General features: G+C 44.4%; 1 protein-coding gene across 3 annotated transcripts in view; it reads right to left on the bottom strand.

Annotated features, from left to right (window-relative positions):
- The window catches only part of ESRP2 (epithelial splicing regulatory protein 2), a 51,502-nt gene extending 29,446 nt beyond the window's left edge, over positions 1-22,056 (bottom strand). Inside the window, exons 1-3 of one of the 3 annotated variants that reach the window (XM_081015843.1) lie at positions 21,883-22,056; positions 21,455-21,615; positions 20,329-20,457 (exon numbers count right to left, since the gene is read on the bottom strand). In XM_081015843.1, coding sequence (XP_080871969.1) covers positions 20,329-20,457; positions 21,455-21,595 — 270 coding nt within the window. In that variant the 5' untranslated portion in view covers positions 21,596-21,615; positions 21,883-22,056. Of the gene's footprint in view, positions 1-20,328; positions 20,458-21,454; positions 21,618-21,882 lie in introns of all 3 variants that reach the window. The other 2 variants (XM_081015841.1, XM_081015842.1) reach the window with 2 other exon arrangements.
- Between the last annotated feature and the right edge of the window lie 210 nt (positions 22,057-22,266).

The raw sequence follows: 22,266 nt of genomic DNA, 5'->3' as shown, positions 1-22,266 counted from the left end.
ACAGGAAGCCAGCCTTCCGTTTCTTTGTAGATAGATTAAAGCAAAGACATGGCAAACTAGAGCTCAGAAAATCGCTTGTAAAAGATTAACTTTCATCATTTAAAATTGTTGAACCCCCTTCGGAAGCAGGAGAAGAGGGGGGATTTTTTCGGACTGTTTAAACCTGCAGAAGTGAGTGTAAAGTAAAGTAATTTTCCACCGTCCTGATCCTGGAGCGGGGTGTCAGGACTGACGTTTCTTGAAGCTCATTGACCAGAGACAAACGTTTTTGACAGATAGCTATAAGAAGAGAAACATTGATTCCATTGTTCCCCTTCGTATTTTAAAGGAACAAATATTGACAAAATATCTGAAAAAGGAAACTTTGTTGTTAGACTTGTCTTCAAAAGAAAGAACAAATAGAAGTTTTCCCCCTAGAGGGAGACTGTGAAACTGTAACCAACTCCGGGGAGCTTGCAGCTGTTACAGATTACAATCGTGGGAATAGACTTCTGACCTTGCAGGACAATGTATTCAGAAGCTCTGCTGTGTGCTTTCTGTAAAACAAATGCCCTACTGGAACAGCTACATGAGAAGACGGACTTGATGACTGATGCGATCAGAAATTTTGAACAGGCAGTGGGAAATTATATGGAGCCCACCCAGGAATTAAATCAGGAGTGTGCCCTGACAGAACAGATGAGGGAAGAGGATGTTGCTGAATCTTGGGCGCCAGAGATGAAGGGAGCTGTGGCCCAGCAGGAACATGAGCTTTTGGACTTGACAAATGAACTTGGAAAAAGCCAGATTTGGAAAGATAAAGTTTGGTTTGGTTTGGAAATGGGGGGTTGGATAGACCCCCCTATGCAGGGATGTTTGGACTTTTCAAGTCTGGCAATGGGCCGTGAGATGTTTGGGGTTGTGGGGGCTCTTAATTTTGGAGGGATTTTGAAACATGTTCTTAAATACCACATGGAGTTTAGTGTGGACTATGGAAAAGGGGCTGATTTGTCGAGAAGGGTCAAAAACATTGTTAAGCTGGAGTTCCCACGAGTGAAAGGAGCAGGAGACAAAGGAAAATACAGTTATAAATATGAAGAAGAGCCGCGGAAGGGACATGGAAGAGACTTAAGGGCCTCAGATACAAGGTTACCAGGTTAATGCGCTAGATTGATGGGATAATAAGGACTGACAAAACCCGGGACCAGGAGGAAGGGACGCTGGATGAAGATTGGATTGTTTTTATTTCTTTTTTTTACTACTAGGATTGTTTTATAAAATTGATGAATGTTAGAAAAATGTTGAAACGAAATTACTTGGCTTTAGCAAAAATGTTTAAAGAATTATGTAAGAATATTATGGTTATGAGAAGTTGGTAAAAATAAGGTTTAAGTTTTAAGCTTTAAGGTTCTTTATAGTAAGATAAGATTAAAATAGATTAAGGTAATGTAATGACAGAATATTATGGAATATGGAAAGGATTTGCTGCGACAATTAACAACTAGGATACAAAAAAAGGGAGGAGGAGGAGGAGGTCAAAGAAAGAAGGTAATGACAGTTGAGGATTTGAGAATGATAGATTTGTTTTTGAGTGTTTGTGGTGTATTTTTGTTTTTTTGAATTTGTATTGTTTGATGTGGTTTGTTTTTTCTTTGTTTTTTCTTTCTCTTTTTCTGCTTTGTTCTCTTTTGTAATTCTAAAAATTTTCAATAAATATCATTTAAAAAAACAAAAAAAGAACAAACACAGTATGTATCTGAACACATTTGGTAAACAGTAACAGTTAGTTCATTAGCATCTCAATAATAGGGGACTGAGGTCAATACATGAATATATTTGTTCAAAACAGAGTGATCCAGAGCAGAGGCTTTCTATGGGGAGATAGAATCTTCCCCGCATGTCTTGAAAACCCGTAGCCCGCCATTCCACTCAAGCAGCCCTCAAGGTAAAATCTCAGGTTGCTTACATTGTTGTTTAATATATGGTTGCTTTGCGCTGCAACCTGAAAATTGCCCTGATTACTGATGTCTTGGGGAGATTAACATGCAGTTCAGTTCCTTCTCCACTGGCCTCTGCCAATGTCTAGAGGGCTGACCTCCACCCAGACAGGTTGGGGAGCTATCATCAGTGGCGGCAACAGAAAGCTCTGAAACAGAGCATTTTGGAGTGGGATGTCAGACATTGTGGATCAGTGGGATCCAGAGTCTTATGGGGTAGTACATGTGACTAATCCTAGTTTTATTCTCACAACAACCCTTTGAGGGAGGTTAGGCTGAGAGATCCTGACTGGCCCACCATCACCCAGCAGGCTTGACAGCAGAGTGAAGATTTGAACCTGTACAACACATGGGCACTTGGCATCAAGTCTGATTGATGGTTCCTTTAGCTCAGTGGTTTAGAGTGTGGTACTGATAACACCAAGGTTGCAGGTTTGATCGCCATATGGGAAAGCAGCATATTCCTGCATTGCAGGGGGTTGGACTAGATGTGTCAGTGTGTCTTCCAACTTTACAATTCTATGATTCAAGAGTCATATTCTACTAAGCCCAGTCCTCGCTGGATTGACTGTCGGCAACACTTGGGGGTCTCAGAAGTCTTTCCCAGCCCCCCCCCTCTCTGCATGCCAGAGTCTGAACCTGGGATTTCTGCATCATAATCGACAATGATATTGCTATCCTGGCTCATAAACAGAACCAATAATAAAGTTGCAGTGCTAAGCATGAATCATGAAGTAACAAGAGAAAAATTATTGTAAAGGGCTTTGTTTTAAAAGTTTAGCTGCCCCCGCCAGCTCCTATAATACATTTTACCTACAAGTGAATATTTGGGCCAAGAAGGGGGAAACTGATTGAGCAGCAGATTTAGAAACTGGTTGGACAGGATTCTGGCTATTTATCTGGCAGCAGAGAGAAAAGTGGCTCAGCAAGTTTAGTCAGTTGCATGTTGGCCAAATGCCAGCATCTGTCTGCTCTCTTTTCCTCAAGACAACTCCAAGCTTGACAGCATATAACCCCTACTCCCTTTGTGCGATCACAACCTGCTTTACATTACCGTAAGTGAGATGGTTGGTTGGTTTGGCTCAGTATTGTCTGCCCTGATTGGAAGTGTCTCTCCTGAGTTTCACAGGCAGGGGACATTCTCAGCTAGTCCAGCACTCTAACCACTAGGCTACACTGGTTTCTCAACACTCTCTTGGCTCAACACTCCTATTTCTAGGTATAGTAGTAACCTCCTGGGGCAGTGTAACACAGCCATAACTCTGGCTTGACACTCCATCAATGTGTTAGCACAAACCATGGTTTCAAACCTGCTTCAGAACTATGGCCCTCAGCTAACTGGGCATAATTCATAGATTATCAATTCAGGCATCATGGTTTAGCATCCCTTATCAAATGGAGAGCACAGTATCTGAATGGAGTCTTTGATCACATCCGTAAAGGGGACCCCTGACCATTAGGTCCAGTCATGACCGACTCTGGGGTTGTGGTGCTCATCTCACTTTATTGGCCGAGGGAGCCGGCGTACAGCTTCCGGGTCATGTGGCCAGCATGACTAAGCTGCTTCTGGCGAACCAGAGCAGCGCACAGAAACGCCGCTTACCTTCCCACCGGAGGGGTACCTATTTATCTACTTGCACTTTGACGTGCTTTCGAACTGCTAGGTTGGCAGGAGCAGGGACCGAATAAGGGGAGCTCACCCCGTCACGGGGATTCGAACCACCGAACTTCTGATCGGCAAGTCGTAGGCTCTGTGATTTAACCCACAGCACCACCCGCGTCCCATCTGTATCAGGCCTTTAAAGCACATGGTTTCTTCCAAAGAATCCTGGAAACAGTAGTTTGTTAAGGCCGCAGAGAACTGTAGCTCTGTAAAGAGTTAACTACAATCCCCCAGGTTTCAGGATGAAGGGTGGGGAGCCAGGAGCTTCAAATGTATGGCATGGATGTTGTTTCATGGCACTGATGCAAACTCCAGAGAATCCTGGGTGCATGGGCACCCACAAAATTCTCACTGTGGGTGCCCGGCCTCCGTCTGCTGCCCACGGCCTTAACTCTGCCACCATGGCGGCGACTGGGCTGAGGCCTCCGCCTCTGGGCCTCTGTCGGGCTCTGCTGTGGATGGGCACCCCTGCTCTGCCACCCCCCTTGCGGCAGCACAGAAGCGGTGCTAGAGAGCAGCGGCAGTGTGCATGCTCAAAACGTGATGTTGTGGTGTCACACCACACACTGCTGGGCACACACAGGCTGAGGCCCAAATCATTGCCTTTGTTTCATGGCCTCCCTCTTAAAAATCTAACAGCCTGTTTTCTGCTAAATCTGGTGTTGCTGCAGTCTCCAATTTGGCCTCACCAAGAGCAAGCTCGTGCCCACAAAATACTGCTGAAGAGAGATGAGTTTTTTGGATTACAAACGCACCTGCAGGCATAATAAAAGCAAAGAAACTTTCTGAAACAGAAAGCCCCCCCCCCACCTGCCAGTGGGGTTTTGCTTTTCATTCGTCTGTTAACTGTTATTCCACATGACTGAAAATGGGATCACTGTGACCTTGTGCTAAAAAGCTGCCACACGCAACAAATGCAATCCATCAAGCTGTAGCTAATTTCTTTCTGCTTCTGGCAATACACACACACACACACACACACACACACACACACACAAAAGCTATGGTGGCTGGACGCTAGATCTCTTGCCCATGTAAAACATTCATGATCTCAAAGCCCAAGTTTGCACCTCCCAAAGCTAGGGTGCAGAAAAACCCGCACGCAAATCCAGTGGTGGCTGGTACCCATTGAGCCTGATAGGGCAGGGAGGCAAATGATGGGCAGAGCCAAAGAAATCCTAGATCTGATGAGTCCTACAAAGGCAGCACTGTAGAAAGGAGAATAAAGCTGACATCTGCCACCCCTTTGACAGATTGTAAGTAAGAAGGCAGGCAGACAGGCAGCTGGCTGAGAGTGGTGGGGCAGTGCCCCATTTGCCCTAATGGAGCAGACTCGTCTGTGCAAATCCCTCTTGGTCACCCTACACACACTGAGAGCAAACACATTATCCAAGCATGCAACCAAAACAGTGCCAACCAAACACGACAGAAAAGTCTCAATAGGCTTCAGTTTGCATAAGCAGGAAGACAATAAACAACTCTTTGGTGGGGAGGGAATGGAATGGGCATCTCCCAAAGACAAGAATACAAACAAAATAAGTACAGAGACATAGTAAGGAGAGGGACTATAGCATATTTATCTTATTAATATGTATATGCTGCTCTTGCTCCCAAAGGAGCCCAGGGCGGCAAAATTACCAACAATTAAAACTTCTAAATGAAGTTTTTAAAAACCTTCCAAAAACAGATTAAAAGGTTAAAACATACACTCACAGATAATAATTTCAGGGTTGTACTTAACAGGAATATGTTCTTGGACCACAACATTCATCATCCCTGGCCAGTTGGCCATCCTAGGTGGAGCAGATGGGAGTTGGAGTCCAACAACCACTGGAGGGCCTCATGATCCCCACCCATGATCTACCATGGCCTTTCCCAACCTGGTGCCCTCCAGGTGTTTTGGACTATAATTCCCATCAGCCCTAGCAACTACAGCTACTTGTAGCCTCCAAACACCTGCAGGGCTCCAGGTAACAACAGTGGAGCAAATGATCACTTGTTGCCATTTGCAGCCCTGCACACCACACACCTGGAAGAACTAATGCTGCAGATGCCTTGAGATGTGCTCCGTTCTTAAAAAATTCCCCAACCAACATGGCTCTCTCACTTCCCCGCCCCAGCAGCTTCCATTTCATGGCCATCTTTCAGCCTGCAAACGCCTCACTAAACACTGCCTGCTAGTCTGATTACTCCTAATCAGTGGTGACTGGCAGTACAATCATTGTACACACACGAACATAGCTGCACTGCTGAGAGAACCAGGAAGAAGAAAAGAATACAGGTTTTGTTGGGACAGGAGCTCACGCTCAGACCACTTCCACAAACTCTGCTTCATTCATAGTTCAGGGGCATACTATAGGGGGCTTCCAGATGACCTGGTTATTAAGCATCCATCCAGTTTTTGGGTTGTTGTTTTTTTTTGCAGGGAGGTTAGACAATGTTGCAGCAAGTCAAGTGTCATCTCATACTTTCCAGGATATTTTCCTGCTACTTTTCTTACTGGAAAAAGTCCTCTTCTCCCTTTTGGAGAAGAGGGTTTGTTCTGCCACACACACACACACACCCACACACCCACACACACACCCACACCTCTAATTGCACAACCTAAATTTACTGGGTGTGTGACTGAATCCCATCTAAAGAGCAACAGCATCCTGGAAGTCCTGTAACAGAGCCTTCCCCAACTGAAGTCAACTAGCAACTCCCAGCAGCCCCAAATGCACAGGAACAATTAAGGGTTGTGGATAAACAGCATATGTCATGGGGGGGGCATAAGCTAGCCCCCTTTGCATTAGGGGAAAGTGTAAAAATATTTTTTTCCATGAAAATCTTTAAATGCATTGTGTTAAGAAAAGTAGCAGACACAAATTTAGGAGAAACACACACCAAAATGCTAACAAAAAACTAATAATCACCAAACTGGTGTGGAAAATTTCAGGGTGGGCATAGTGTTTCACTTGTAATACATTTGTGCGCTGATGTTTTCTGTAAAAATCCTGCAACCTTTCACACCATAAATGCTCTCAATTTGGTTTTCTGTCCCACTTTTGTGGTTCCTCTAGATGGCAATAATGATGTGTGGACCATTCAGCATAAATACAATACTATTTAATTAACAACATGTTGGGTGTCCCCCCCCCCATTTAATTTTTAAAATGTGGGAATAATTTGCGTAGGGGCCATGCTCATCTTCTCGTATCATTCCAATTCTAGTATTTGTGCTGCTGGAGTGAGCATTTCATTAATGACATGTTGCAGAAGGCAGCTGCAAAAACTCCCAAAACACCTCCAATTTGGAGGGGCCCTAAGGCATCCTCCTCTTTGCATTACTGATCCCATCAGATTCAGAGCCCTCTCTGTGGTTGCATTAAAGGGGGTGGGAAGAGAGAAGAGACGCCTTAGGTATCTCTTGTATGACAACAAGTGCAGCCTCAACTCTTACCTAAGCTTAGTTGTAGACAGTGAACTACAATAACTATTTCCAAAGCTATTTCTAAAAAGCAACACTTGTTAAGAATTCACACATTCACACAGATAGACTGAGTCAGTAAAAAACAAACCAACCATGGTGGGCATTGCAGTGTGTTGTTAGTGTTTAGTTTTCCTCTTGCCTTCTCTCTCTCTTTCTCTCCCCCCATTCCAAGGACAAGCTTTCCTAAGCAACGTGATCTTTAGCACTTGCTCTATTGATTGCAAAGCATGGTCCCGTTGTATTTACCCAACACTCTTTCACTGTTTGTACTGCACAACTGGACCAATCAGGAGGAAGGCTAAACAATAGCTGCAGAGCTGGGGGAAACCGTGCACACCAGCCTTCCTGGTGCTTTGGGCTACAACTCCCACCAGCAGGGGCAAGGCTGGTGTACGTATACTTCTTATAAAAAAATCCACATCAGATATCAAGTATGCTCCCCCCCCCTCCATGGCATGCGTGGTGCTAACTTTAGAATAAAGAGCACCTTTTTCTGCAGACTCATCTCAACATATCTGAAACTTCCACCTGGTTTTCAGTTTCTGCACATTTATTATGCACATGGATGCATCAGTGCTGTCACCTAGGCCTTGGCACAAGTAAATGCAAAATGCAGAAAGCAGGGGAGGGGGAAATAATGCTACTTTTAAGGCAAAGAACAGGGTAATCCTTTTCCTGGCGAAAGTAGAAGAAACCAGCGATGGCACATCAGACCTCAGATGCGATCCTAGGTAACTACTGCATTAGAGGAGTGCATGTGCTTTTGTATTCTCTGACACTTTAGAAGATGAAAACAAAGAGAGGTGCTTGTTTTATAGGATGTGACAGAGAAATTGCTTGTGGTGGGATGGACACCAAGTGGAGACCCATTTCAGGCATGAAACAGTAAAGCGGACTCTGGGATTCTATTTTAATGATCACTGATAATTCAAGTACAAAAGTACTTTTTCATGCTTAGCAATAGGGCACTGCCACTGAAGAAGTGAGATCAAGAAGTGAGTCCCTCTAGCTCAGTATCTACCTGCACTAACTGGCAACAGCTCTCTGGGGCATGGATGAGAACCCTTCGACCCTCTATCTGTGTTGCTGAATTACAGTTCCCACCAGGGATGATGGAGGTTGTAGTTCAGCAGTATCTGGAGAGCCAAAAGTTCCCCAAAGACTCTAGGGTTTCAGAATCAAGTCTTTCCCAGCCCCAACAAGAGATGTTGGGGATTGAACCTAGAATCTTTTGCATACAAAGCAGATGTTCTTCCACTGAGCTACAGCTTTTGCTCCCTTGACAGACACACAGACACAGACACACAGAGACACACCATCCCCTAGCCAGGTGAATCAACATTATTCAGTAGTCCACCAAATTAAAAATGGTGCACCAGGCATTTTATTTTATGCACTCCTTCAGATTACTCTCCCATTGACAGGGTTATCAATATGGAGACGTTGCATTGTATATTTGTTCCATACAGCACCTAGCACACAGCTAAATAATTATTGTAGGAAATATTTCTGAAATGCATTTGACCCATTAAGTCATGTTACATTGCTATGTTGAAGGCCAGATAACTGAGTGAAAGGCATCTTTGTTCTCCAACTACCAATTTTAATAGCCATCCATTTGAACTCTTGCAAAGCTTAACTTCAGCATTTGCCAAACTGTTTTGACTACAATTCCCATCAAATTCAGCCAGCACAGTGACAAGACTCTGGTCTTCTCTTCAGTTCTTTTTTTTCTTTTTTTTTTTCTTTTTTTTGCAGCAACAAAAATTAAGAAAGTGCCACTTCTGGAAATTTGAATCTTTTAATGGAATTTTTCAAGAGCGCACACTATTTTTGGCAATACTTCAGAAGAAAGCTGACTGGAATGAAATGGAACTAAATAGTATGCAGACTGACCCTAGGAAAGGTAAAGGGGCAGGTAATCTTGATGCAAAAGAGAAATGGATGCTACCAAGAAAGAGGTGCAAAAAATAAATAACTACTACTAATATATCTGAAAACCTAACTTCTGCAGAAGAATCATAAGCACCTAAGAAAAGCTCCACTGCATCAAAACAGTAGCTCACCCCGTCCAGCCCCCTGTTCTCACAGTGACCACCCAGATGCCATAATATGAAACCTGCAAGCAGGACCCAAGCACAACAGCACTCCCCCTGTTTGTGGTTCTCATCAGCTATTGAGAGAACTGTTGGGGTTGCCTATCCCTGTCCCCATCTGAGGATATTAAGACCTGCAGGCCATGGGGGAAATGCAGAAGACATAAAGCCCAGACCACGGAGCTTGTGCCAGCAGCTCCTGAAGTTGCCCTGAGAATATTTTGTATGATTTGTTTATCCTAATATTGTAAATAGCCTCGGGTGCCTTGGCAGAAAACTGGCAAATAAGTGCAACCCAGCAAATCCATCAGTCAAAATCCAGCACACCCATATAATTAATGCACCCTCCCTGATCTGCTATTACGAGGTGGGAGACAGAGAAAGAACCTACAGACCTTGACCTGATTCTATGCAGCCTTTGGACTTAATTCATGCAGATTGGGGGCAGCGGAGGGGGATCTTGGGGCAGGACCGGCCCAGGACGTTTTGCCACTACCAGTCTCAGTGGGCATCAACCACCACAGATGAACACCTGACAAGTGTTGACTGACACCCAGTTAAATCAGAGAAGGAAACAGAACCATGCTCCATCAAACCCCAAGTCCAGTGCCATTTCAGTTCCACATGCCCTGTGGAAGAAACACTGGCTGGCTCCAAAGAAAAGGTAAACACCTGACAGGCATGCTGGTGAGGGACTGTTAATACCTCCCATCCACCACCAGACCTGCATCCTCTTCTGCAGCAAAACCAAAGTTTACCCTAGCAGGTTTGGTTTGCATTTTAAAGGCATGCAATGTATTAAATATGCAGCTGGTGGCAAAGCCCTGTGCCTTTCTGTCACTGCTTCTAAAGGGCAGGGGAACATTTCAGGCAAAAGAAAAAGGGGGTCGGGAGAACAGGAGTGAGGAATCTTTCCCAGCCCATGTGGTCAGCATTTCCTTCTGAGCAAACCTTTCAAGGAACACATGCAAGTGGTGGGCGGGGCCAGAGGCAAAAGTGGGTGGAGCAACAAATGTACACGCTACTTTTGTATGCAGTGGTACCTCTGGTTATGAACTTAATTCATTCCAGAGGTCCGTTCTTAACCTGAAACTGTTCTTAACCTGAAGCACCACTTTAGCTAATGGGGCCTCCCACTGCTGCTGCGCCGCCGCCACACGCTTTCTGTTCTCATCCTGAAGCAAAGTTCTTAACCTGAGGTAATATTTCTGGGTTAGCGGAGTCTGTAACCTGAAGCGTCTGTAACCCGAGGTACCACTGTAGTACTTTTACACACACAAACACACAGGCAGGTCTCAGTCCTCCATACACTGCAGAGGAGTGGCTAAGCAGCATTTTCGTCCACACCAAATTAATTCTTCAAATTGGAAGGAATCCTGCTGAATCAGCTTTCCTGATCACTTTTTCAAATGGGCCAAAGGTGCATATCAAAGAAAGGAAAACTCCTGCAATGGGACAGAAATACTCCCAACCTCCACCCCTGATGCATTATTGCAATAATTCCTTCCGCACTCCTCCCCTTTTTTAAAAAAGTGGAATAAAATCAAGATGGTTTGCAAGGCCATATAAAGAGGTAGAAAAGGGACACGCCCCTTGCCATCAAATGGTGAAGGTGGGGTGGGGGGTGGTAGAGGAAGGAGGAAAAGGCTGCAGAACAGGTTTCCCCTGAAACAAAATTGCAACCTGTTAATCAGACTGAAGGAATCTTAGGGCTGTAATCTTCCCTTGTGTCCTTTCCAAACCCCTCTTTTATTTTTTTAAGTTGAAAACATGCAGCCCATTTTCTGCTGACTTCACTCGACTACAGATGTTGAGAAAAGTGATGCCTCTGTTCTTCGGCTACCAAGAGCCAACGCCCCTCACTCATCTGCAGGACCAGACATGAATGCCCCGAAGTCAACCTAGGCCCTGCTCTTAAGAGCCTTCCTGAACTGTCAGTTCGTGCATGGCACTGTGCTTTACCACCACAAGTTCCCTTGTAGGGCCAAATGCAAGGTGTTACTGTTTGTATATAAAGCTTGGGACCAGTTTACTTGAAGGATCACCTCATCCAACATTTGCCCATTTGATCTGTGGAACCAACATAATGATCATTCTGCACTTGCAAGGAATCGATTCTTCTGTGTAGCAGCAGCGCCTACTCTCTGGAATACCCTTCCCACAGATATTAGGCAGGTGCCTCCAGTGCTTGCTAAAAACATATTTGTTTAGGCAAACCTACTTACACATGTGATTTGCTTATGAATATTTGTTTTGAAACTGGTGATTTCACCCATCTTTTCATAAATTTTAAGTCTATTTGCTTTTAAAGTTTTATTTTATCATCAGTGTTTTCTTATGAATATTTTCTACCGTTTTATGGAAACCTCTTAGAAGTTGTGGTTGATTACATGGTACTGTATATCAGTCTTGTTAAATAAATAAATAAGTTACCCCCAAAATCACATTCTCCAGATATTTTAAGGGGTTACAGCCTTCCTGGACTGCAGGACTACAGCCTCCAGCTCCTTTCAACAGATTTTAATGTTGCATTTTTATATTGTGGCAACACACCCTGGGACCTTGTGGTAAAAGGCAGGTAAGAAGCCCAATAAAAAAGCAAAGTAATAACAAGCCTGTCAACCAGCTGAATAATTTTAGTTTGCTAAATGACCTGCCTTCCAGCATGTTACATTTTATGTATTACCAGTGCCTTTTCAGAATATCAAAGGAAACATGATGTTCCTTGCAATTTAAATGAAGAAGAGTTCCCACTAGGCACTGGAAGAAGAGATCATATTTTGAAATTTGTTTTCCCCTACTAAGAGCAAATACACCAGGAACCAAACTAGTCTGAAAGAATAAAGACAGATTCCATCTGCTGATGGGAATCAGTGGAAGCATCATGCCTGCCAAAATTTCACAAATGGAAAAAGGTCCTTGTATTCTGACACATACCAAGAACCAGGACCTGAGCACCCTCAAAGCTCCTTTTAAGCACTGCAGAAAACTTTCCTTTGCTCCTGTATTATTATGCCGTTACTAAATTGGATACAACAGTTTCTTCTTGTAAAAACAATTCTGGTAGTAATCTAGAACAAGTGCAGCACCAAACCAACCAGCAAGATTTCCTATCTGAATTGGTGCTGAGTGCTGTTAGGAGCCTCCAGTTCCCCTTAGGGAACACTTCCAATTTCCCTGAGAAGATTGATTAAGCTAGTCTAAGAACTATAGCTCTGGGAGGGGAATAGGGGTCTCCTAACACCTCCCATCACCCTTAAATTACAGTTCCCAGGATTCTTTGGGGGGAAACCATGACTGTTTACAGTGGTATGATGCTGATTTAAATGTATAGTGCTGACAGGGCCTTATATTAGTGGTTTTCAACCCATGGCACCCTGGGGTGCCTTGAATGATGTTCAGGGGTGCTGCAGGCAACACTGGTCTCTGTATCTCTTTTTTTTCTTTCCCTCCCTCCTCTGATGCCCTCTTGTGTCTCTGCTGCCCAAAGGCTTGCACAGCTATTTGTTGCAGCAGCCCTGGCTACAAGTGAATGGTGTCTCTGTGGCTGGTCAGGGGGTGCTGGTTGCCAGCAGCTGAGGTAGCCTCAAAGCAAGCAAGCAGGCAAGATAGCCAAGCCAGCCAGTCCGCCAACCCTTGCTGTTGGAAATGGACAGACTGGGCAGGCAGGCGTTGTGTTGGCCTTTCTTGTGCTTGCTGTGTGCAAGGCCTGCCTGGGAGCTGAGTGCTCGGTGCTGAAGGGAAGCCTTTTCACCATGCAGGCCCTGCAGCACCTGCTGCTGCCTCCCAAGGTAAGGTGCTGGCCTCACATTCACCTTTGGCCAGTCTCCATTGGGCCACTAAGGCTGGGGGCATCATCTTCCAAGGCTCCGGTGTGGCAGTGTGAAGAAGCACCTCTCTTTGGGGCAGGGTGGGGAGGAGACAGCTCAGAGACTAGGGGCAGCAGCAGGGAGGGTGTCTGAAAAAGGGTTAGAGGCTGCCAGCTCTGCAGGCAAGGGATGACATAACTAGGCTCTTGAACCCCACAGGGGTGCTGCAGAAAGAATGGAGTTGGTCAAGGGAGCCATGGACTCAAAAAGGGTGAAAACCTCTGCCTTATATGAATGAGCATAACTGTTGCCTGGAGGTGCCCTGGGGTCAGAGTACATTAGAATCTCCACTAGAATTCCAAGCTCAAAGAAGTGTAGTTGTCAGGGGAAATAAGACATTGATTCAAGGCTATCATGCAGGGGATGCGTGCAGAATGTACTGTCAAATACAGCAACTAAGAGACAAGACTTAGCGCCCCTCCAATTTGTTTGCAGGTATATTCTGCAACATGTCATTGATGCAATAAGAATACATTAGTGAGAGATTTATACTGGACTGTCTGCACATCATGCTTCTTGAATACTACTGCATTACTGCTGTCCAGAGAGGCATTATAGCACAATAAAAGTGAGAAGAATACCCACCAGCACAGCACACACATTCAAGAAAAAATATATACAGGATTTCAGCAGGAATTTTCAAGGTATGGATTGATTGAAAACCATCTCAAACATATAGTATTGAAAGTGAGATCACATGTAATGGCCCCAATACCATAATTAGCACAAAACATCACAAACACACAATACAAAGATGTCTGAACGGCCTTTGATTGGCACTTAGACATTGATTATGAGACACCTCTGGCTGTGAAGCAGGGAAATATTGACCCAACAAATATCACAAAATGTTGCGCACTTTTTCCTGCACTCTCTTGAACCAAGAGTCATCTTTCACATACTCAGGGATAGCAGTAGCTCAGGACACACAGCACGGAAAACCATTATTAGAACAACAGATAACCAAATGCCAATGCATCCAACCTCATAACAGATGGAAGGAAAACATTTTAGTTCCTTGTAGACATGACCTATAGACATTTGCTTATGGAACTGTGGAAATGCCATACACATGCATGGTGCACACTATTAAGGAAATTGGGACCTGGATCCCCTACAATAAATGAGGGACAAAGGCCAAAAGAAAAACTGATGATGCCATTCATGTTTCACACACTTCTTCTTGCAATCTACGGATAGAATGAGTGAAAAAGAGGAGATAAGAGAGGTGTAAAATATGCCCCCCAGGAGATCAGCCTATTCATCCAGGTTGCTTCCAAGTCAGTCAAAAAGAATCAAATATCCCTGCCAGAGGGCTTGCAGACAGAGCTATCAGTGTCTACACATGTCAAAGACCTTACCTTGTGTTTGCTGCAGCAGCTATAAGCAATTGTCCCTGTGGACTTAACCAAATACTTAGATCCATACTGAACAAGCTATGCACATGGCTTTTCAGCTATGTGAAGGTTCCCTTTGATCTTCAAGGACTCAGAATTTTTTTTTTAACAAAATAAGATAATGCAAAGCTAGCCCTGCAACTTGAGTTTAAATCAGGACTAAGCAAAGAGAACTATCAATAAAAGTTTGAGCTAGAATAAAGACTTCTAAAGCTCACAATCAATCATATTGTGAACATGTTATATTTGTGTACCATCAATGGTCTCCAACTATGTTTTACTCAAGAGTAGACCTGTTGGAATTGATGGGCAGGACTAAGGCCAATGAATTCCAATGGGTAAACTGAGTAGAATGTAACTGGATACAACTTAATGTGCATGGGGAAAGACTGGACTCAAGCACACCAAAACTGTTGCTGGACAACTTGTTCATTGGCCATGCTGGCTGGGGTTGTTGGGAGTTTGATTACTGCTCAATAAGCAGGTTGTCTAGAATTGACCTAAGAAAGATGGACTAATGGGCCAACTCAGGATCAAGGCAGCTTCCTATGCTTCAAACAGGTTGCCGATCTTCTGACTCTGAAACAGTGCTATTTTCTATAAGAAGGTCAAGACAAAGAGGAAGGAAACAATGCTGTCTAGATGTCACTGGGCAAACTCCCATCAACCTCAGATAGCATGCTCAATGGTCTGAATTCATGGGCTTTGTAGGTCATCAACATCTGGGTTCAGGTTAGTCAACTGCTGCTCTATATTTGCATATTTTCCAGGCATGTGTCAACTCCTCATTTTGGCCTTCCTGGATACTGGATAAAGATTCCTGCGGCAAACACCAGCAACTGCCAGTTGCAACTAGCTCCAACTCTACCATCAGCATTGTTTTAGCATTGTCTGATGGCTCAAGTTCAAATGATGGCCGTGGAGACCTTTATGAGTGTGCATGTCACACTGAACCGTGGGTTGCAATGTGACACAAGAATCCCTTTGCATTTTCAAAAGAAGCAGAGGGTGGTTTTCCTGAGCGGATGACTTTCATGTAATTATGACAGCTTTTCTCAACCTAGTGTGCCTCCCAGATGTTCTGACTGCCCCTGATGGGAGTCATAATCCAAAACATCTAGAGAGCACCAGGTTGAGGGAGTCTGAATTACAGGGCAGGAATTACCTGTTGCACTTTATTGGTGACAGCCGGTAGCTTAGATGTATTTAAAAGGGCGTTCTCTTTATCCTCCAGGAATGTGCTTACCAGTGGCTGTTAGTCATGATAGCCAAACAAAACCTCCAAGTTCCAGAGCAGTGTGCTTCCAAATACTAGTTGCTGGAAAGCAATGACAAGAAAGGGCTCTTGCCTTCTTGATGTCCTGCCAGAGGCATGAGATTGGCCACTGCAGTGTGGGAAGGAGGGTGCTAGACTAGATGAGCCTTTGGTGTGAGCCAACAGCTCTGCCTATGAAAAGCAGCCACAACAAATGCTCTGAAATTGTGCTGCTTTTTGCAATTTAATCTTGACTAGAGTTTGAAGGACAAGACTTTCAAATCTTGCTGGGATTCTCACCCCCATCTACTGAAATCTTTCTTGATTCCCTGCTCAAATCTGGGAAGAGCCACAGCTCAGTGGCAGAGCATCTGCTATGCATGGACATGGTCCCAGGTTCAATCCCTAGCAACTCCAGGGAGATCTGGGGAAGATCCCTGTCCGAAATCCCAGAGTTCTGCTGCCACTACCAGATGGATCTGTGTTCTGATAAGGCAGCTTTGTAAGTTCTGCTAAGCAAGACTGAACTTCTGAACCTCAATTGCACAGGATACTTAACAGAATGTTTTAAATCACTGGGAGTGAATATATTTATATGTAGTTAGCTCAAAAGTAACAATCTCCTTGCCTTTCTAGCTTATTTCTGCAATTTTAAAGGGTGTGGGCTCAGTGGCAACTCCCCAAGTTCAATACAGTGGTACCTCGGGTTACATATGCTTCAGGTTACATACGCTTCAGGTTACAGACTCCGCTAACCCAGAAATAGTGCTTCAGGTTAAGAACTTTGCTTCAGGATGAGAACAGAAATCGTGCTCCGGCGGCGCGGCAGCAGCAGGAGGCCCCATTAGCTAAAGTGGTGCTTCAGGTTAAGAACAGTTTCAGGTTAAGTATGGACCTCCGGAATGAATTAAGTACTTAACCCGAGGTACCACTGTACTGTAGCCCCCACTTTTCCCCAAGCACACAAACACCCCAAGTGCCCCACTTTAGCAGGCATAATCCCTATTTTTTGGGGGGTAAATCACCCATTTTTGGCTTCCAGTGTGTGTGTGTGTGTGTGTGTGTGTGTATTTAGGAAATGGCACCAATTTAGTTTTCCTTGATTTGCTGTTTTTCAGGATTCAACTTCCTCTTCAGAGCCTTTATAAGTTAAAACCTAAGAGTGGGGTGTGGGCGCAACTTATCTGTAATACACTTGCAAATGTATGTGCATGCTGCAAGGCCATTTCACACACCACAGCTGCCAAGGTACATTTCGTAATTGATAAGGCAAGTTGTCCTACAAGATGCCTTTTCTAGTATTTCTCTTAACAAGAACACACCCTGCTGGCTTTTAAAGTTGGTGGAAGACCAGTGACCACAGAGTAAACAAAAGGCTTTAAGGAGGAGGAGCAGAACTTTCAGCAAGGTGTGACAGCAAGAGAGAGGGTTGGTAGTGGTGGGACAGTGAGGACTGGAATATTACTAGTTTTCTTCTATAAATAATCGGAGGATAAGTCACTATGGGGAACCAAACGGGCAGCCCTGGTTCCATCAGCTGCATGGGCCAGCAGGAACTGGCATGGGCTGAAATGCACCACATCTGAATTGTAGCATTGATGGAACACTGAAACCATGCTTTCGGGTCTTGAGGACTAGAAGATTCCTTAGTTCAAATAAATGTTCAAATTGCTGTGTCTTAAAACAGGACAAGATATAGAGGCGAGATTTCTAAGAACCAGTGAGAGTTTCAGGTGGATATCCTTTAACTCAAAATTCTCTGCCTCACCCAAGGCATCCTCCTCCATTTGACCAAGAAGCATCGACCACACCTAGACAGAGGCAGTAGCATGTCCTCTGTGCATGGGCTGCAGTAGCTACATCTAACTTGCAATTTGTGATGATAGGATACAATCACATAGAAGTATTGAGCATAATTATAGTGTGTCACTTTTTTAAAAAAAGATGAACAACGAAGTGTACTTAGCTAAGCTGTTCCAGATGTCTTTGGCTGCAAGACGAAGGACAAGATTGAACTTGCAGTATGTAACGTTTGTCTCAGAGCTATTTCCAAACTACTGAAAAGTCACTTTACAGTCTTAACTGGTCTTGCATGAAATCTACCCGGGGAGAGCGAAGAGAGGAGAAGGGGGGGGGGGGAGGATACACCACGCCTAATGATTTCTTTTGCAAAAATACTTCATTCCCCCTGCCCTACCCAGAGTCTGCTGTACTCATAATTAAAACTAAGGATGATTCAATGTAGGGCAAAATCACAGCAACACCGAAATACATTGCTCATTACTTACTGGGCCGATCCCTGCCACCAGAAGTGGCAACACACTAACCTGTTCCACAGCCTAAGCAAGTTTTCCCCACAAACACACTCAACCAGCAATTCTAATGAGATATGAAGAACCAGTTCCATACATTCCAAAAAAAAGCTATGGCATTGTATTTTTCCATTTGACTCCAGGTTGCTCAAAAGCATAAGACCCACACATACACATATATGAAAAAGTAAAGGCAAAACACCTTTGGATGTTTTGAAAAGTGAATCAACAAACTCTCTCGCCACATTAACAGCAACATACAGAAAGGACAGTACGTGATGCTGCAGTTTGGCTGGGTACTGGGGAGCGTGGGGGGGGGGGGGAGAATGCACAGAACTGTACCACTCATGAACTCCATATACAACTAATTTCAGGACGAAAAAAAAGTCTTAATGCCCCAAGCCTTTCCCCCTAGATGGAAAACTGTCCCTGCATGGAGAATATATATGAGTTTGGCCACCACCTTGCTGAAGTTAAGCAGGTCTGGATCTGGCCAGGGCATGGATAGGAGACTACCCAGGACCTCCATGTATGCTGCATTGGGCCTCGAGGTTGGAGAAAGATGGGATGAAAATGTAAGAAAACAGAGCTAGATAGTTACATCCATGTTCAAATCCCACAGAACTCGTTGAGTAAATCTGAATGTGTGGGCAAATTCCCTGCCCTTCAGTCTACCCTTCCTTTACAGAACTGCTTAAAAGAATACATAAAGTATTATATATCAGGCTTCCTCAACCTGGTGCCCTACACATGTTTGGGGCTACCAACTCCTACCAGACCCAGCCAGCATAGCAGGCAGGTGAGAGTTGGTAGTCCACAACATATGGAGGGCAGCCAATTCTGCACTCAGGGACAGAGTACCCCCCCCAAATAAAAAATCCAACTGTATTTGCATAAAAATACAGTTTTATCCAAAGTTTCCCAAAGTTTCATCCCAGGAGTTCAGGGTAGCATGCAAAGCTTTCCCACCCACTTTTACCTTCACACCATCCCTGTAATAACTAGCTCCCAGGTCAGCCTGAGAGAAAGCGTGTGGCCCAAGGTCACCCAGTGAACTTTGTGGTGGTGGGAGTCATCTCCCCGGACAGAGAGCTGTACTCTGGCCCCCTGCACCTCACTGGCTTTGCAGAAGCTGTGAAGGGCACATTCAAGTATTTCTAAAGACAACTATCCCCTTAAAACACCCCTTCCTTTCCCTCATGTGAAATGTTTCTTCATGGCAATGGGCTAATGGTGGGACTGCTTAAAAGACAACATACTCCGGCCCCCCACCCTCAGGGTTACCAGTTGTTTTCCCTAACTTATTACATTAACAAACCAGTTCGGCTTGCTGTCCAAGTTGTGTACAGGCACGGCCCTTTTGGTGACAACTTTCTGTCTTTTTACCATATTCAGAATTATTCCACCCCCCCCATCATCCTCAGTTTCACCTGAACCCCATTAGGAATCCTATTTAAATATTTCTCTATTCAATTTCTCTTTGTTATTTGGGGAAAAGAGGCTCTTGAGGCTCCATCATTTATTGTTTTCTTTATTTTATTTTTACTGGACAAGTAGATCAGCATTTAAAGTGTCATGTCCAGACTACATCACTGCCCAAAGCCCATAGGAACAGCCTTACCACATTGCATTAAGAGGGCTAACCTGGCTGTACAAACAATCTGTGATTGTTTTAGACCTGTGTGCTACTGGACTTTTGTCAAGAGGCTTTCAAAACCAAAGCTGCCAGAATATGTCACCCATACACAAATTCCCATGGCGAGTTCACATTTGTCCCTGGATGAGGGCAACATCAAGCACCGAGTGGCATGTTTGAATGAGCCACAGCAGACCAAATAACCTCAGGTTATAGTCAACATTATACTTTGCGTTTAGACACCACATTTGAGATTTCAGAGTGTGTTAACACATAAGCGTAGTAGTTATTTTTGGGGTGGGGGTACAAATAGTCTAAGGCCATTTAGGGAATTCAAGGCAAAGGTGAAATTACAACCTGGGACTTCCTGGCTCTCATGGCGAACACTCTGGTTATTAACAGCACCAGATTCAATACTTGTCATCGTTCAGCTAGAAGTCACTGGAGACAATAATCAGAAATGTGCAAGCATGTGGTGAATAAACAGAGCAGGCCTTACTGGCAGGACAAACCATGCTTGCAATATTGCTGCTGTGAATAACTGGTCCGCAGAGTGGATTTCAAAGCGAAAGTCAAAAGCAAGTCTATTTGCCTTGTTGCATCAGTCAGAATCCTGCTCTCTGCATTAACATTAACCCTCAGCTGCCCTCACCTGCTGGAGAACTCGATCCAGTGGCTCAGCTTTGCTCAGGCCTTCAGGGGTTAAGCCCGTCACCTCTCCACATTCATCGCTCAGCTCCAAATTGTCGGCCTTCACCAAGCATTTGTGCAGCGTCCCTAACTGAAAATATTTAACAAAGTGGGAATGGGGGGGGGGGGGTTGGAGGGAGAAGAAAAAGTAAGAAAATGGAACAGGGTGGTATGCACACATGCATGTGTGTTAAAAGAAAAGCACAATGGTTTAAGGGAATCTGCCTTATAATTTCTTTAAAAAGGTTAGATTTTGCCAATTTCACAAAATCCAAGATTTTGTTCACTCCTTGGTTGCTCTCTTCCTCGGGAGACTTGCTCCCTTCCCCTGAAAAAGGGACTTGGCTGCAATTCTTATATAATCCTGATGAGAGGAGTTATGTTTATCCCATCAGAACTGGCTGGTTTTCATGGGCAATCAGGTCACCCTGCAACACTCTCATTAAGGGGCTCAGCCATATTGACAACTGGGCAGCTTTTTTGCTTGTTAAATAGCTATTAATATTTGACATAGGGTGTAAGAATGAAGGCGGGGAGGGAATGAGATTTGACCAAGTTGCTCTTAATGCACACAGAAAGTCCCCCTCCCTGGGTTCGATTCCCATATAAAGCGATAGGTCCCAGAAGCAACATGCAGGCCTGATTTAAAATAAAATAAAAAAATACACAACACACACCAAATACCCCAAATGAGGAAAAGGCTCAACTTCTAGAAGAAGCAAAAGCTTTTGGCATTTACAGCCTAACAGATAAAAATTAGCTGGAGTGGGGGAGATAACACTTTTGTAGTCTAGATTTTCCCCTCCATCAATCAATTTTAAGGACAATTTTGAAGCAAGTGAGTTCCCCATTTCATTAGAGTGCATATGTGTATGTATGTAGGTGGTCAAACTATTTAAGTTGCTCCCCCACCTACGGAGATTTTTGGAGAAGAGGGATACTTAGCCCTTCTCAGCTTTGGAGTGGAGGGGGGGGGGAAGAGAGGGAATGTTACTCTCAGGCAAGTTTGGGTAGGTCTGCATTTGCTGTTTTCTCATTTCCTTTTTGCACGTCACCCAACTTTGTACCAAGAGTTTGGGAAGCCATACCTTCTTGCTGTGTAGATCCACAACTTGCCACACCAAGAGAATTAGTTCCCTCTCATCGGAACCCAGCTTAGCCCCATATGCACCAGCTGTTGCCCCAAACAAGACCACCAGAGAGTCACTGTGCGGAGAAGCAGCCGTCATGACCACAGGGGGGGAAACAGCTACAATCAAAAGCAGAGGTAAAAAACAAAAGAACAACAAAACAAAGGGAAAAAAATAAGGGAGAGAAAGAGAGAGAGAGATCGAGTATAAAACAAACCCAACACAAACCCCCACAAATAAAGGGTTGCCCCTTTCCTCCAAGTGATCAAAGTGGAGATTAAAAAGGACAATATTAGAAGAGCCAGAACTATGGGGAAGGGGGGCAGGGAGAGGTAGCTAAGACCAAAATAAATTATTTAAGGAGAGATTCTGTTTTGCAGTTGTACCTTCCTTGATGAGGTGCTTCTCTTACTTCCTAGGTCAGACTGGGGGATGAAATTAACAAGCGGTAGGCTTCTCTCCTTCTGACATCATGGCAGGAAACCCAGCTTTGGTTAATCAAGGAGGGGGAAAAAAATCTTTTTCTTCTCCTCTTCTTCCTAAGTTACCTGCCCATGAGTGAGACCATGTGACCCTAGTCAATCTCCCAAAGGGGCAAGGCCATTGGGCCTTTGGAAAAGGTATAGGGGAGGGACCTAGGGAGAAATCAACGCCTGGCTGAGCTTACCTGATTGGTGTGGGCTGGTGTTTGCTCCTGACTGGGAGAGAAAGAGAGATCAGAAGGGAAACTCCCTTTTCTCCTCCTCCCTCAGTTTTAATTCTGACTCCAG

This window comes from Podarcis pityusensis, assembly GCF_964106645.2.
Source record: "Podarcis pityusensis genome assembly, chromosome: 8".
NCBI classification, from domain to species: Eukaryota; Metazoa; Chordata; class Lepidosauria; order Squamata; family Lacertidae; genus Podarcis; species Podarcis pityusensis.
Note: the sequence above shows the minus strand (reverse complement) of the source record. Positions and strands in the feature narration are given on the sequence as shown.